The 14,949-nt window shown below is 40.5% G+C and overlaps 2 protein-coding genes across 3 annotated transcripts; one reads left to right on the plus strand and one right to left on the minus strand.

The window, feature by feature from the left end:
* The first annotated feature begins 5,202 nt into the window (after positions 1 to 5,202).
* nsmce1 (NSE1 homolog, SMC5-SMC6 complex component) lies at positions 5,203 to 11,206 on the plus strand. Of its 2 annotated transcripts, none has more exons than XM_044190797.1 (8): positions 5,203 to 5,346; positions 5,665 to 5,796; positions 6,359 to 6,480; positions 7,100 to 7,177; positions 7,722 to 7,868; positions 9,420 to 9,536; positions 10,531 to 10,657; positions 11,032 to 11,206. In XM_044190797.1, exons 2-8 carry the CDS (start codon positions 5,679 to 5,681, stop codon positions 11,064 to 11,066), a joined length of 744 nt encoding a protein of 247 aa, XP_044046732.1. In that variant the 5' UTR covers positions 5,203 to 5,346; positions 5,665 to 5,678; the 3' UTR covers positions 11,067 to 11,206. The 2 variants fall into 2 exon arrangements, with proteins under 2 accessions (XP_044046732.1, XP_044046731.1); XM_044190796.1 differs by having other exon boundaries at positions 5,213 to 5,373.
* On the minus strand, positions 11,198 to 13,356 carry LOC122873716 (trace amine-associated receptor 13c-like). The gene has a single exon (XM_044190795.1). It carries the CDS (start codon positions 13,198 to 13,200, stop codon positions 12,205 to 12,207), a length of 996 nt encoding a protein of 331 aa, XP_044046730.1. The 5' UTR covers positions 13,201 to 13,356; the 3' UTR covers positions 11,198 to 12,204.
* Positions 13,357 to 14,949: the final 1,593 nt, after the last annotated feature.

Genomic DNA, 14,949 nt, shown 5'->3' on the forward strand with positions numbered 1-14,949 from the left:
CGTATCACTCTTCCCGACTGTCACCAGTAGTCCTTGGTACTCCAGGCTGCCTCAGATCAGTGGCTGCAGTTGTCACCATGATTGAGATATCCTCTCCCATTTTTCTGGCTCATGACTGTTTAATGCACATTCCACATTCAGTGTTGCATATATTAAATACCTCTGCTACTCAGCACATGACAGCTGCATGCCACTCAGGGTACGAGGCTATCATTCTTTTCAGCTCCCAGATCACTTTAAAACGCCCACCATCTTCTCCCCATGATTGACTTAGAGGATGAGCATGATTGTATTACTGCTATTGAAATGACCTCTCTTTCCATGGTGCATCAATGCATCTTTATGCAGCCTGCTAATCAAAATTCTGTTCCTCCCTTAATGATGTTGCAGACGTGCAAAACCGCACTGATGACTGGGAGAAAAGCATTTGGTTGCGCAAAGGTTGTAAGACAGATGTGGAGTCTGGCTTGTGGCTCCATCCCGATGGTCAGCCTGTCTGCCCCCGTTCTCTCCTCCATGTGTTGGCACATGTTTCTCATGGACACACACATGCAGGAAAGGGAGGGATAAACAAGATAATTTGCTCGCAATGGTTTGCACCAGGTATCACACAAGTAGCATACATACACTGATGTATGATATGTCAGCAGACCAGGAGAAAAGACCAATAAAACATGACCATTTAGAACCCCAATCAGGTCCTTTTGTAAATATGCAAATAGATTTTGTACATACGTTGCCAAGGCTACAAGTACCTGCTTGCACTTGTGGACCAATTCTCTTAGTGGGTAGAAGCATATCCAACTAGGAGAGAAGATGCAAAAAAGTGTTTGCTAAAAGATTTGATACCCAGGTACAGAGTACCAAGGGGCCTAAATAGTGATAGAAGCCCACTTTGTGTGTCAAAAATAACACAGGGTCTAGCTCCTATATTGGGATTTCAATGACAACTACATGTCCCTAATCACCCACAAAGTTCAGGTCAAGTTGAACAAATGAACTTTACCATCAAAGAGAAACTGACCAAAACAATAATGACAACAGGTCTGATGCGTTACCTATTGTGCTGTATACCATTCAAAGTACACCAAATGCAACAATAGGACTCAGTCTCCATGAAATTTTGATGGGAAGACCCATGTCCACAGGGGTGAGTCCACCTTTGACCTCACACCAAACTACTCTGTTATGGACTGATGAATATATGACAGTTATGAGTAAAACTAACTGAAACCTTGAGAAAGTTTCACTTGCAGGTAACCAGCAGGCTGCCAAAACCGTCTGATGAACCTATACATTCTTTTTAGTGGATGATTTTGTACTAATCAAATCTCTCGAAAAGGTATCTCTGTCTCCCAGGTGGAAAGGCCTGTTCTAGCTGTTGTTAATAACCAGGACAGCACTTAAGGTCGAAGGCAGAGCAGAATGGGTTCATGCTTCAAGGTGCAGGCCCCAGGGGAGGTGGAAAAGTGCTGTTGATGCGAGACGTGTTTCCTCCTGCTCCCACTCCTGCGAGGCGGCACATTCCTGCTAGGAGGATTCGAGTCAGGAGACAGAGCAGGGCAATCCAGGCAGCCCGCTAAAGGAGTGCGAGGTCTCTCGTGCTCACACCAATGGAAGTGTCACTAATCGAGTGTCACAGGTGGAAAACAGCACACCAAGGAGCAATCCAGCACAAAAGGATGCTGAGATTATCTTAGGACTCGGAGCAGGGTCCGACAACATCACCCTAGAGCTCAACAGCAAAGTAAGATTGCATACCACACAAACAAACAAGAACGAGACCACTCAAACTGTCTGCAATACGGTAAAAGACTGCAAGAACACTTCCGGTGAGAATGAAGAACATTTTCTTCCAGATCTATCTCAGATGAAGAGACAAGTGCCACCTGTTGTTGTTTTTGAGTGTCCTGATGATAGGTGCAAAATGAATGATGTTTGATGTTTTATTGCATATTCACAGTATTATGCCGATGGTAAATGGTGGTGGGCAACTTTTGAGGCACAGCTAACTGAAGTATCACGCTACTCTCCAGCTGTAATGAAAGTAAGATACACACCAACTGTCTCTGACTGAAACTCTAGATTTGTGGTGCTTTACTAAGAAGCAATTAAGTGGTGATCCTGATTGTAAAGTGTGGAAAATGAATTATCAGATGGTGCCGGGAGAGTCAAAAAGTTGTAAACGTATTGAAGCTGATGAAGAAGAGTTTCTTTACTGTATTTCTTTCTCCTCTAAATATACAATAGAGTGTAAAGCCAAGTCACTGTAACAGGATGGGGCAACATGCACTGGTCTGTTACCCAAAGTAGAAAAATCTAATTCTGCAATTAATCTGATGGTTGCATATGCATGTGACCATTATCTGAGTAATTATTAGTTGTGCCAAAGCATGCATTCTCCAGTGTTCAGTCCAATCCCTTTTTCCAAAGCTGACTACTTTGTGTTTGATTGGAATGATCTGGGCACCAGAATGGAAGATGGTGGTTGTTACACTCCAACTTACCCACTGGAATCTAACAATGTTATGGCCACGCCGGAACCTGAGGCGTTTCTATGTGTTGTCCCCTGTTGGTCCCTCTCCTGCATTGTGTGTGTGTGTGTGTGTGTGTGTGTGTGTGTGTGTGTGTGTGTGCTGGCAGGGCGCGGCCCTGGGACACTCCAATCAGGCAATGACACACCTGCAGCTCATCCACGCTGACACACCTGCATTCCATCCTGCCATCTACACCCAGATCACTCTTTAAACATCCACGGTAGCACACGGTTCTGGTTCCCAGACACAGTATCTTTGTTGCTTGCTCTGTTAGTTTTACTAACCTCTGTTTGTTGTGCCCAGGATCATCACCTACCTGTCAGTGTGTCTCGTTTAGCTGCACTGCCTGCCTACCTCCCGGTCTACCCAGCTGTCTACGCCACCTGTCATCACTACCTCTCTGCTCCCGTCACCGGTTCTGGACCCTGGATTTAGCTTACACTCCGGTGGCACCATCAGCTGGTCCCTTTCCCCAAACGTCTCCATTCAGGAACTGGACAATAAAACCCCTTTGCCTAAATCTATCTCCTGAGTCTGAGTTTGCACTTGAGTCCAACTTCATAGATCTTAACAACCAAATCCTCACGATATGCTAAAATAGCTAACTACGTTACAAAGACCATTATTTACCAATACCTCCCAGCTGCAATTAATCACACTGTTCTTCTGCGTGTCATTCATGTTCAACAATATGTGAAATTAGATTTTGAGGTCAGGTGCTCTGGCTCAAACTAATTGTTCTGCTCCTAAAGATCATGTGTGTGTGCCCCAGCCCTACACCCCTACTGTGTTAGCTGAAGTTATGGTCTATATTCAGCCCTGGATTGGTACCTGGTCTGTAGGATCAGTTAAAGTAAAACTACATGATAGTACACCACCACTACACAATGAAACAACACCTGTCAGAGACTGTTCAGTTTACACACCTCCTGTGTCAGTATATGAGTTGACTAATGTTTCTCTGTGTTCCCAGGGTGTGGAGAGAGGTCAGCACAATGACTTGGGACAGAGCAGCTGTGACTCAGTGATCGAGGTCACGCTTAAACAGTCTCCATTGCCAGAGAGAGTTTACCTAATGTGTGGAGACAACACTTACAGCTGTGTGCCATTTGATGGAGCTTATGGTACCTGTTATCTAGCAAATCTGATCCCTTTAATAAGGAAAGTAGATTCTACAGAGATAGCCGTGCTTTACCCTCCATTACACAGACACAGCAGAGAGATCTCAACAGCTCAGCGAATAGCTAGTGTCTTCCTACCATGGTATGGCATTTATGTTTCACAACAGGAAATTAAATCCTTATCTAAGGTTGTAGAAAGTCACCTCAACACTTCAAGTAAAGCTGTGTTAGCTGTACATGAGGAATTGCAGGAAGTTAAAACTGTAGTTCTACAGAATCGTATGGTATTAGATCTTCTGCTAGCAGCCCAAGGAAGTGGAAACTTGTAAAGTTATAGATACTGAATGTTTTCCTATATTTCAGATGCAACCCCTGAGGTGTTGGACGTGGCCCATGACACAGCACAAGGTGTCAAGGATTTGCATGAATGTCATGGATTCAGCTTTGACAATTTCTTGGGGATGTTTGGGTCATGTGGATCTGGTTTGATTAAATTTCTGACCACTCTTGCAGTAACAGCGATCCTCCTACTTGTGCTGTGTTCATGTGTCATCTTTGTGTTTAAACTAATGCTCTACAGGGCGACAAAGGTTGCTATTCAAGCTCCCCTAAGGGTGACAGGAAATGAAGGAAATGAGGTGGAACTGAGTTATTATGATTTTCAGGGTGTTGAAGTATGGCTTCCACCAGGTTTGCCAAATGATGATGAGAAAATGTTTGATGAAGAATATGTTTAAGTGTGTTTTGAAATAAAATGGAGTTTGATAATCACATGTGCTAAGTGTAAGATGATAAAGACCAGATGGAGATTCAGATGAAAGATTCAACTGAAGCCGTTGGATAATACATGTCAATTCAACACCATGTAACACCAAGATGGCGGTGTATGTACATTGTGAGGGTCAGTGTCACTCTAATATTGCTCTATCCTGCATTTATGCACATACTTCAAATCCTGCACTTGCTTATTGCACTTATGGTTAGACCTAAACTGCATTTTGTTGCCTTGTACTTGTACATGTGTAATGACAATACAGTTGAATCTAATCTAATCTAATTTGAGGGTGCTGCTATTTTCTTTAAGACTGAACTCAACAACCTGACCAACTGGGCCTAAACTTTGCAGGTCACATCATTTGACTGGGCAAAGTTGCTGTTACCTCCCCCACAGACATAACATTAACATAACATTATATCTATGTAATTAGCAATACATTTTGGGGCTAATGCTTTATCAAAAGCCCCACAATTCATGTCGCCATTCCTTTCATCCATTTTTTCATTCATTTACAAATGCAAAATAGCATCTTTCCAAAGGATGGGAAAAAACTCCCAAAAAGAAATACATTTTTTATATTTTATTTTGTATTTTGCTGTTCATTTTCCAAAATAGGTTGGAGAATTGTAACTCAGAAAAAAACGCTATGTGGACACAAGCCCAGCAGATCAGATTTATGTTTAAAGTTGAAGTTTACATTACTATGAATATAAGTTACACTTACAGTACCAATATGTTGTTCCGTGTTTGGAGAGACATTTTTTTGTTGCGCTTCATGGTGCACATGATCTTCCCTTCCGGAGCAGCAGGTGGCAGTAATTCACCATAAATGCCAGCTACCGGAAATGGGCAAGGAGGAGGAGGAAAAATAACAACACAGGAGGTGCGCATTGCGGGAGGAGATCTGGTGGTAAACTTGTTCACGACTTATTTTAACGTAAGAATCTCGTTTCTGCTAAGTATTCTGAATTTGAGCCGCCGTAAAACTAAACCGCAAATGACCGAGTTCAACCGTTAACCAACAAAATCTGGCGCTACCCGTTGTCGCAGGAAAACAAACAGTTAACGGTTAGCTTAGCTGACTTGGGGTCAGTTACTCCTCTGTAGGAGTTTGCAGTCTATATGTGTATTGGGTACCCATGTGATTGTTGGGTGTAACAGTACTTTAATTTAACAACCATTTCCCTACGTTGAAGACTGTATATGCATCTGTGTTCATCCTGTCCAGGTCAGTCCAGAGATATGTCACGACAGATGGGAGACAGCCATCGAAGGTTCCTGCAGACCATGATGGCCAATGGCATTGTTGATGAACAAGGGGCAAAGACACTCTATCAATATTGTTGTGAAACCCACAACAGTGAGTCATTTTATATACATATAATCAGCCACTGATGATGTTAATCCAGAATAATTCAAGAGTTCACATCTGTATCAGGAGGCAGGATTCATAGCAGGTCAAGGCCTGTGCAGATCCTTGATTGACAAGAATAGCTTTAATGCTGGGAATATGTAAGCTTTTGGACCAATAATTAGCCTTACAATTAATTCTGAAAATGTTAAAGACAGAAATTTAAATCTCCATAATAAAAGTATTTAAAAGATGGCCCATCCCTCATCTGCCCAAACTTCCTATGTCATTTAACCTAATAAAATGACAAAGTAATATATTTTATTTTCTTATAACAGAAGTAACGTTTCTACCCAAATAACTATATTTACACCTGGAACCAATAATGCCAGGATTTGCCAGGTTGTTGGGTTTACTGGTCTTGATTGGGACAGGTGAACTGTGACAGTTCCTCCAATATTGAACTGTGTCACCACCTTATTTGAGAAGACTGGAGAAGTGCAAAAATGAGAGTTACACACAAGTCTTCTTGAGACTAACAAACTCGGTCTTCCTTTGTCTTTTTTTGCAGCACAGCACGCCCCTGACAAACTGGATGATTTCATCGATACCATCAACTCAAAGCTGCAGCCCATGTTCATGCAGATTAGAAAAGGGATGTCTGAAGACAACGGTCAGCAGTATTACACCTTGGTCAGTCAGTTTAACTGGGCCACTTTCTGGCCTCCTTTTCCTAATTAGTTACTACTTTAAAGTCACGATTTTGGTTGGTGAGTCGAGGTAGTGAGTGCCACAGGACAAGAACCTGTGACATTATGCAGATCTGGGGATGTGAAACACAGCTTCTATTTGCCTGCATGTTATGCAAAGTCAAACATGCACAAAGACTTAATCAAGAAAAACAAATAATGGTCGTTCAGATGTTGCTCGATTTACCCTACAGTATTTGGCCAATTAAAAAGATTAGATCTAAAAACAAATGTTTAAGTCTGTATAAAAATGGTCAGTTTAAAAACAACAAGCAGCTGCTGTATTTTGGCTGTGAGATCTGTTTGAGAACCACATTATGTTGTGATCATTCATCGTTAATGGTTGCTCACTTAATCCAGGATTATGGTCAACTGAATCAAATTGCAAGAAAACATTTTTATATGTATCAGTTTGAGTATTTGCTCAGTATGAGGTAAAATATGTCTGAAATTCAAAAATAGATTTATAAACCTATATTGTCAGAAGAAAGTTGTCTGCATTAAAAGCATATTGACCCGCCAGGAGGCATTGTTAACCACAGTTTCACTTCAATCCTGTCCAGGTCAACATGGCCGAGACAGACGTCACCAGGATGTCGTCAGATTATGCTGACAATGAGCTGGAGCTGTTCGGGAAAACGGTGAGTTAATTTCACAGAAGGAAGTCCTGCAAAGCAACATTTTGTAGACATGTTTCATTCAAAGCCTTTTACAGCACAGTTGTTACTTTAAAAAAATAAAAAAATGATGTGGGGCTCTAACAGAAATCCCACCCTGAAATATCAGCTGACTGTCATGCTCTGGTCCTGTCCAGTAGTACTGCTGTTTATACTAAATGAGCTAAAAAATAGAAACCCCCCCCTTACATTGTAATGGAATCCAGTGTGACAGCTTAATAAGAAAAACTACCTTTGTGTTTATATCAGATGGCATATCACACACGTCACCAGTCTTCCACCACCCAAAATACAACTTCACTGCAAAGTAAAAGTAGAAGCTGGTGCTAGGGGAACCTTCGAGTCAGATGCACAAATTTACCAACATACAGAAAATGCACCGGAGAGAGTAGAACTTAACCTATTTTCTATTATATTTTAGTTCTAAAACATGTATTTATGCTTCTTCAGAACCTGTTTTTCCCCTCTACAAAGTGTGTCACGACTAACTCAAGTTGTTCTGATTCAGATGGACCTGATCGTGGGCTCTGAGAACGGCAAAGCCTCCTCCACTGACATTCTAAACAGCGCAGACACCCTGACCACCAAAAAGCTGAAGAAGAGCGAGACAGAGCACCTCTTGAACCGACTCGTGCATGACAAATGGCTGAATGAGGTAAAATACAGTATCTCAATCAGAATTTCAAAATCAACTTTTACTTTTTTCACTTGGTTCGGTTTCTTTTCTTAATCTGTAAGCACTTTTTGTGTGGACAGAAAGCTACGTTTTTGAGAGAGACTGAAGTACTTAGTTAGGCTATCTACGCTATGCTAAGCTAACCTGCTGCTGACTGTAGCTTCATATTTATCGTACAAATATGAGAGTCAATCTTCCCATCTAACTCTGAGCAAGATAACGAATAAGAGCAATTCCCAAAATGTCCAACTATTCCTTTAACAATGATGATGCCGATTATCAACTGGTTGAGTTAACTATGAATTGCTTAAATAAAGCTTTGTGCACACATTTAAGAGGTATGAAATGAAACCAACCACATGCATCATCAACAGTTCAAATGTAGTGTATTTAATAGAGATGAAATTAGAACACTGAAGGTTGTCACAAGTATCGATACTTTGATACTTTCTTGATACCACGTGTTTAAAACGATACGCTCTCCGTTAATTATACATTAGATAGTATCGAAAGTACTGAAGCTATTAAAAAAAACAGATCCACAATCTTTAAACGGCATCTGGCACGCCCCCAGTTTGGAGAAGCAGACAGGGGTACCAGCACAGAAGCTAAGCAATGTACTGCTGTGGACCTGGGCAGCAACAAAATGTATCTTAGCCACCTAAAAAAGGCCCACCTAAAAAAATCTATCAGTTTACTATATTTACAATATTTTCACCACCTTACCTTTTCTTTTCCGAAGGGAAACTGAAGCCTTATATCGCTCTCTCCAAAGTCACCACCAGACTCCTTTGACAAATTTGCAGAACACGGGAGTTGTTGGTCTACTGCTGCCTCGACCCCCAGCAACTAACATGTTAAAACACCAAAGTCACACAATAACACAAACACCAATCGAGGCAGCGGCAGACCAGCAACTCCCGTGTTCTGCAACATAAAATTACAATTTTTGTCAGTGGGGTCTGGTGGTGGCTTTGAAAAGAGCATATATGGATATAACAGCTTTAGTTTCGCGTCGGAAAAGGGCTGTCGGACGGCAGTGAAAATATTTTAAATATATCGTACGCTACTTTTGCGGTGTTATCGAAAGGGGTATTGAGTATCGTTTTTCTTTTTTTTTTTTAGTATTTTATCAAAGTTTAAAATTCTGGTATCATGACAACCTTACACTGAAGTGTGAAAAAGTTTTGCAATTCAATGAGATGAAAGCTAGGTAAACTATTAGTGCACAGCAAGGTGTTCACCAGAAACAAACAATACCATCTGAAACTTATCTCATGTATGTAGCTTTCACAGATTTGTTCCCAAATCCAGACTTTGCTGTTCAAATCAAGGAGAGGTAATATGTCAAACAGGTCAACACAAGTAATCATACTACATTTGGAATCTAGATTTATTTTTCAAAGTAATTTAAATCACATTCAGTATAAAGTCTACTAACCAGATGAAATCTGCCCAGTATCTTTGCTGTAGTACCTAACCACTTCTTGCGTTATTTGATGTGTAATTGATTTCTGTTCATTGATTTAGAAACGGGGTGAATACACTTTGTCCACCAGATGTATCATAGAGATGGAGCCATACATCCGCACAATGTATCAGGACCAGGTCAAAGTGTGCCACATCTGTCACAACATCGCTTTCCAGGTAAATGTTTCTCTGTTGTGTACAAACTTTTCCATCCTTACACCCCTGTGATAAATACCTGAATGAAATTAATTAGAATCAGTTCTTTCCTTTAGAAGCTTTTAGGTGCTAATTTCATTAAATCACTACTTTTAAAGTAGAAATGCTATGCCTTACTGGTGAGAACTATTTTTTTTTTATTTGAAGGTAAGCTACTATAGTCACATGACCGCATTCATAATTGTTACTGAGAAAATTATCCTTACCAGCAATTTTGTAATTGAAAGGCAGTGACATTATAGATATCTTATTTTTTTGGTTGTGACTATAAAATAAAAGTCTGAAATGAGACGTTTTAATTAAATTAATTAAATAAACTAATTGTACTATTTTGAAGCTGTCTGGCGATAAACGTCTGAGGGGCAAAAGTAATTATGATTTATAGTGTAAAGAAGCAGATCACTGGGCTCCCTATTAGCTCACCTGGTAGAGCATATACCATTAAGGTTGAGTTCTTACTGCAACAGTGCAGGTTCGATTCCAACCCGCGGCCCTTTGCTGCATGTCATCCCCCCTCTCTCTCTCCCAGCTTTCCTGTCTATCTCTGCAGCTGCCACTATCAAATAAAAGGTCAAAAAGTATTAAAAAAATATTAAAAACAAAAAAGAAACAAATATAGATGACCAAGAATTCACCTTTTTAATTATGTGATTTTATGTGTTGCTGCAGTACAAACAGATACAGTAAGTTTCATATGTAATGGTGATGCGTCCCGGTGCTTTTTTTCTGGCAGCTTCAGTTATTCACTGAAAACTATTCAGTTTTTACTTCCTGTGTCATGTTAAGTTGTTTCAGCTGCGTTTACCCTGCATTAACATTGGTTACTTTTGTAAATGGCAAATATCATTTTTGCTTTAGTTCAGCTAATGTGTGACAAAGCTCATCTATTCTAAATGAGTTTACTCACAGTATTAAAATGATCTGATTGACATATAAAACTTTTTCTTTCGTTCAGTGCCAAATTTGTGAGAATCCTACATGTGGCATAAAAATACACAACCCATGTGTAGCCAGATACTATAAAGGAAGAGCAGAGCCGCGGTGTCCAGCTTGTGATGACTTTTGGCCACATGAAATCCCTGGTATTTATTGTTCATTTATAGATGTTGTTTCCACACATATTAGACCTACAATAATTGTGCTAAAATGCTTAAAAAAAAAAAAACAACTGATGCCTTCATATTACATATTATATCAAATTACATTTTGCTCTTTTTTTAATTTTTGGAAAATAAATATACATTTGGAATTGTGTGGTACGATATACTGATCTACTGCCTGAATTGTTTCTATAAGATGAATGCATGAAAAAAAAGACTACACTGTCATCATAATAATTTTTTACCTTTTAAAACCACACAGTATATTAGGCTTGCTTTAGATGCATTAAATGAATATAATTAAAATTAATGCGTCTGCTTTTGTGTTTGACATATTATTTGTTGTGTTTTTACAGAAGTCAGACGGCCCCACTCTCAGTCCAGAAAATGAGAACTTCAGCATCAAATGTGTTTTGTGCTTGTTAAAACTATTTAGTATTTTTTAATGTAACTTTGTAATAAACCAAACTATTAATATAAATTTTTTATAGTTTTTTTTACACAAATAAATGAGAATGTGTTTTACTGAAATGTCTTTATTATTTATTTACACACAATCAAAAAACAAAAAGAAACAATACACTTTATTGTGCTAATTTTGTGCACAATAGATCTGCATCTGAGCATTTTTTGTTTTATCTCTGCATAACACATCCATCATCATCTTAATAATAACTAATAATTATTGATCTGACAGAAACCAGGCCTTATTATCAAGAGCAATAATAGTTTACTGATGCAGAGGAAACATAACATCAAAGTCTGCTGTTAAACATATTTTCTCATGAAGTGCACATTAGTTTTGCATTGCTGCTGAATGCTTACACGTATAATTAACAGGTTAACTTGATAATCCTGTCTGTCTGCTGACATTACAGATGAAATACGTTTTTACCCAACTTACTCATGTAATGAAAATATTTGTCACAAATATTTCACCTGAGCTCATCAGGTTCAGTCTGTTAAGGTCCATACAGGTTCAGAATTAAAGGTATGTAAGATGCTGTATTAGATAAATAGACTAGAATAGAATGTTTTCTTAAGAAATGGCTGTTTAATAAAATTATTATACCAGGGCTGCAACTAACAACTATTTCCATTATTCAATAGTCTGATGATCATTTTCTGATTTAATTGACTAATAGAGAAAAAGCAAAAAATGTCCATTACAACGATTTCCTCAAGCCAAAGGTGACCTGTCCAAATCCCCTTCTTTGTCTGACCAACCGTCCAAAACCCAAAGATATTCAGTTTACTATAATGTAAGACAAAGAAAAGCAGAACATTCTCACATTTAAGAGGCTGAAGCTATCAAACATTTGGAATTATTTCCATTAGAGAGAAAGGGGGACAAATGAAAAAAGACTGAGATGTGAAATGTCAGTGAAATCGAACACCCAAACATATCTCACATTCTGCATTTGCAGTGATTACATATTCTACCCCCGCATATGACCAACAGCACTTTGATTTTTGTTACGCTCTCGCTTGCCAGGTGACGCGGGTCATGAAAAAAGTGTGCAGTGACTTTAAAGTATATTTGCCTGCGAGGAGTCTTGCTCTAGTATCCTCAGGGTGATGATGAACTTGATAGCTTTTCTAAACCACGGATAGAAAAAAGCATATATGATTGGGTTCAAACAAGAATTAAAATACAACAGCCAGGACACAATGGCCCAAGATGAAGCACTGTTTGAGATGTCCTGTCCTGCGAGGGAGGGGTAGTAATACGGACAGAAACTCATCAAAAACACCAGTATGACAATACCCAGAGTCCTGGCTGCTTTTTTCTCTGATTTCTTTGCAGTGACTGTAACTCTACCGACTGCAATAGCTGTAATATGAGACTGCATGGCACGAGCCTGAGACACTGCCACAATAAACACTCTCATGTACAGAACAAGGATGACCGAGCAGGGGCCGATAAACGTGAACACAAGGTCGACGGTCCCAGAGACGTAGTTAATCACCACCAAACACTCCCCATGGCAGGAGCTGTGCCTCTCTGGCTGCCTAAGATGCTCCTTTAAAATCAGCCCATTGTAGAGAAGTGAGCAGGCCCAGCACAGGCACACAGACACCTCCACCCTGCTGCGAGTGATTTTATTGGGGTACTGCAGAGGATAACAAATAGCTACATAGCGATCGATCGATATGAGCACCATGTTCCCCACAGAGGCTGAGGTGAGAGTGAAGCCGATAATGTAAGACAGAGCACACATGAGATCGCCCAGCAGCCAGCAGGTTTCTACGAACCGCACCGTTTCCACCGGCATCACCAGCAGCCCAACGAGGAGGTCTGAGATCGCCAGGGAGAGCAGGAGCAGGTTGGTGGGGGTGTGAAGCTGTCTGAAGTGGGAGATGGAGACGATAACCAGCAGGTTGAGAGCTACAGTGAGCATGGTGACGGAGGAGAGCAGCGTGTAGAGGAGGACGGCCTCAGAGCGAGGACGCAGTAAACCCATGCAGGACGAGTTCAGGAGCTGAGGGTAGCAGAGCTGGGATCCCTCCAGGCCGTCCATCATCCAGGACTGAGGGGAGGTGATGACCTGAACCTGCTGAGCTCCAGCAGCTGTCTAATTGTACAAGAGTAGTGCAGCTCACTTATCTCTAAACGCACTCCTCCTCAACTCCTCAGTCACCCTCTTCATCACTGTCTTGCTATAGGCTAATAGGCTGCTTTTGTCAGCCTATTCTTTGTTTCTTTCATTTCTCCCCATCTCTCCCTTGCTTATCCCACCCTCCCTCCTCCCTTTTAATCCCACTGTTAAATGATGCAATATATTAGTTTCATGCAACTGATGGAAGACTTTTCTCTGAACTGAAAAGCTTTGTTAAAGTTTTGTCAAAGTCACATCAACCTCGACACGAGTTGTAGTCATAGAGACTTTACAGCAGTGGTTTCTGACTAAGGGCATATGACACTCGAGCACCACTTTGAAACAACCGCTGTTGTGGTTTAGTGCAAAAAGATGTTTCACATGTACAAGCACGAGCACAAAACCGCTGTGGTGGAACTGAAGGCTATTCTGAGGCCTACAGCACTTGGTGTGGTGATGCTTACAGGTTTGGTCACTAAACTCTGCAGTTCTGTGTGGATGTCAGTAGTGCTGAAACAATTGGTTGATTTGTCCATTGAAAGAAAAATAAAAAAATTAATCAACAACAATTTTGATAATTAACAGGATTTGCTGCTTTTCTGTTTTAATATCGTTGTACTTTGAACATTTTTTGCTTTTAGACTTTTTGTCAGAAAAAACTAACAAATTGAAAATGTCAGCTTGCCCACACCGAACAATTGCAGCGGGAATGTTATGACATTTTATAGACTAAACAAGCAATCAATACATCAAAAAGATAACTGACAATGAAATAAATTGTTAGTTGAAGTCTGGATACAGTGTTTTTATCGAAAGCGCTTCACAGTTTGCCTTTTATTCACACATGCTTTCACACAGACAATAACAGAGCACTGGCTTAAGCATCAGGAGCAATTCGGGATTCACTGTTTTGCTTGATACTATTAACAATACATCTGTAGGTTCCGCTGACCTGAGTTAAGCTGCAGAGGAGCCCTAACGTCTCTCCTTTGTGTCTCAAGGCAGCTGCACTGGACAGAAGGTTCAGTGAAGCATTTTGTCCTGAGAGGTGGGGGAGTTGACCACTCAGTAGTCTACATCAGGTGGACTTTCACTTCTCAGCAGTAGTGTTACAACACTGTATTGAAGGACTGTTAGGGCGCTGTTTCAGTATTTTCATTTAGGACAACCCACTGGCTTCGAGACACACAGCAGTCAGCCAGACAGTGCTTTACTTAAGTTGTTGATTGGTGTAGTATTTGTGCAGTTCATGTATCTGTCTGGGGCAGCAGAGGTAGTCCAGTCACAGCTGCAAGTAGTTAGTAATCAGGACAATAATCTGTTTATCTGTTGCAGACTTGCGGGGGCCTCGGGACCTTGATGACACGTATATGGAAGTCCGTCTGGAAAGACACAGCACAGTTTACTGCTCCACTGTTAGTTTGGTTAGGATGTGGAGTTCAGTTCAGAGTATTTCCCCATCCTCCCTGTGTGTTTGCTTCTGCAGCTGTGTGTGTAGGCCTTTTTCACAGAAGACATTTTGACATGTCACAGAAAGGCACAGGTGTAAATTTTTAAATGAATGATGGCTGAATTCTATTTCGCTACTTCAGTTTCTGGGTCCTGCTATTGTGCGTGTTGGCTCCCTGTCACACTGTCACGGCTTACTGGGACACTTGAATAGAACAGGGCCAT

This window comes from Siniperca chuatsi, linkage group LG3 (genome assembly GCF_020085105.1).
Source record: "Siniperca chuatsi isolate FFG_IHB_CAS linkage group LG3, ASM2008510v1, whole genome shotgun sequence".
NCBI lineage: Eukaryota > Metazoa > Chordata > Actinopteri > Centrarchiformes > Sinipercidae > Siniperca > Siniperca chuatsi.